General features: G+C 58.9%; 1 protein-coding gene across 1 annotated transcript in view; it reads left to right on the top strand.

Annotated features, from left to right (window-relative positions):
• Positions 1-356, top strand: part of TMEM173 (transmembrane protein 173) — a gene marked incomplete at both ends in the record, with an annotated part of 5,312 nt that extends 4,956 nt beyond the window's left edge. Inside the window, one exon of the mRNA XM_010138183.1 lies at positions 277-356. Within this exon, the coding sequence (XP_010136485.1) occupies positions 277-356 (80 nt within the window). The remainder of the gene's footprint in view (positions 1-276) is intronic.
• Positions 357-399: the final 43 nt, after the last annotated feature.

The raw sequence follows: 399 nt of genomic DNA, 5'->3' as shown, positions 1-399 counted from the left end.
GTGAGCAGGTTCCGTCCGCGAGGCAGTTCCCGTCACAACAGGCACTACTGAGGATCCGCACATGGTGCCTGCACTGCACTGTCCTTCCTGCCCTTTGTCTTTCAGTTTCTTTCTCCTGACGTGCTGAAAGGGAGGGGGGGGCAGGGTAAGAACCCTATTTTGACTGCTCAGGAAATTCTGCACATTTTGGGGCATCTCCCAGAGACTTTGCTCCCGACGCAGACCCTGCCTCGAACCGGGCCAGTGAAGGTGGCTTTTGTCTTTCTTTTGTTCCAGGGTCGGGCGAAACACAGACCCACTTCTTGTCTCGAGAGATCCTTGGGCACCTCTGGCAGCAGCGCCACGAGGAATACGCCGTCTGCCCGGGGAAGCACCCGCCCGCCCCATCCCCGACCTCTG

This window comes from Buceros rhinoceros, unplaced genomic scaffold, assembly GCF_000710305.1.
Source record: "Buceros rhinoceros silvestris isolate BGI_N320 unplaced genomic scaffold, ASM71030v1 scaffold27176, whole genome shotgun sequence".
NCBI classification, from domain to species: domain Eukaryota; kingdom Metazoa; phylum Chordata; class Aves; order Bucerotiformes; family Bucerotidae; genus Buceros; species Buceros rhinoceros.
This window is presented reverse-complemented; position numbering and strand designations above follow the sequence as displayed.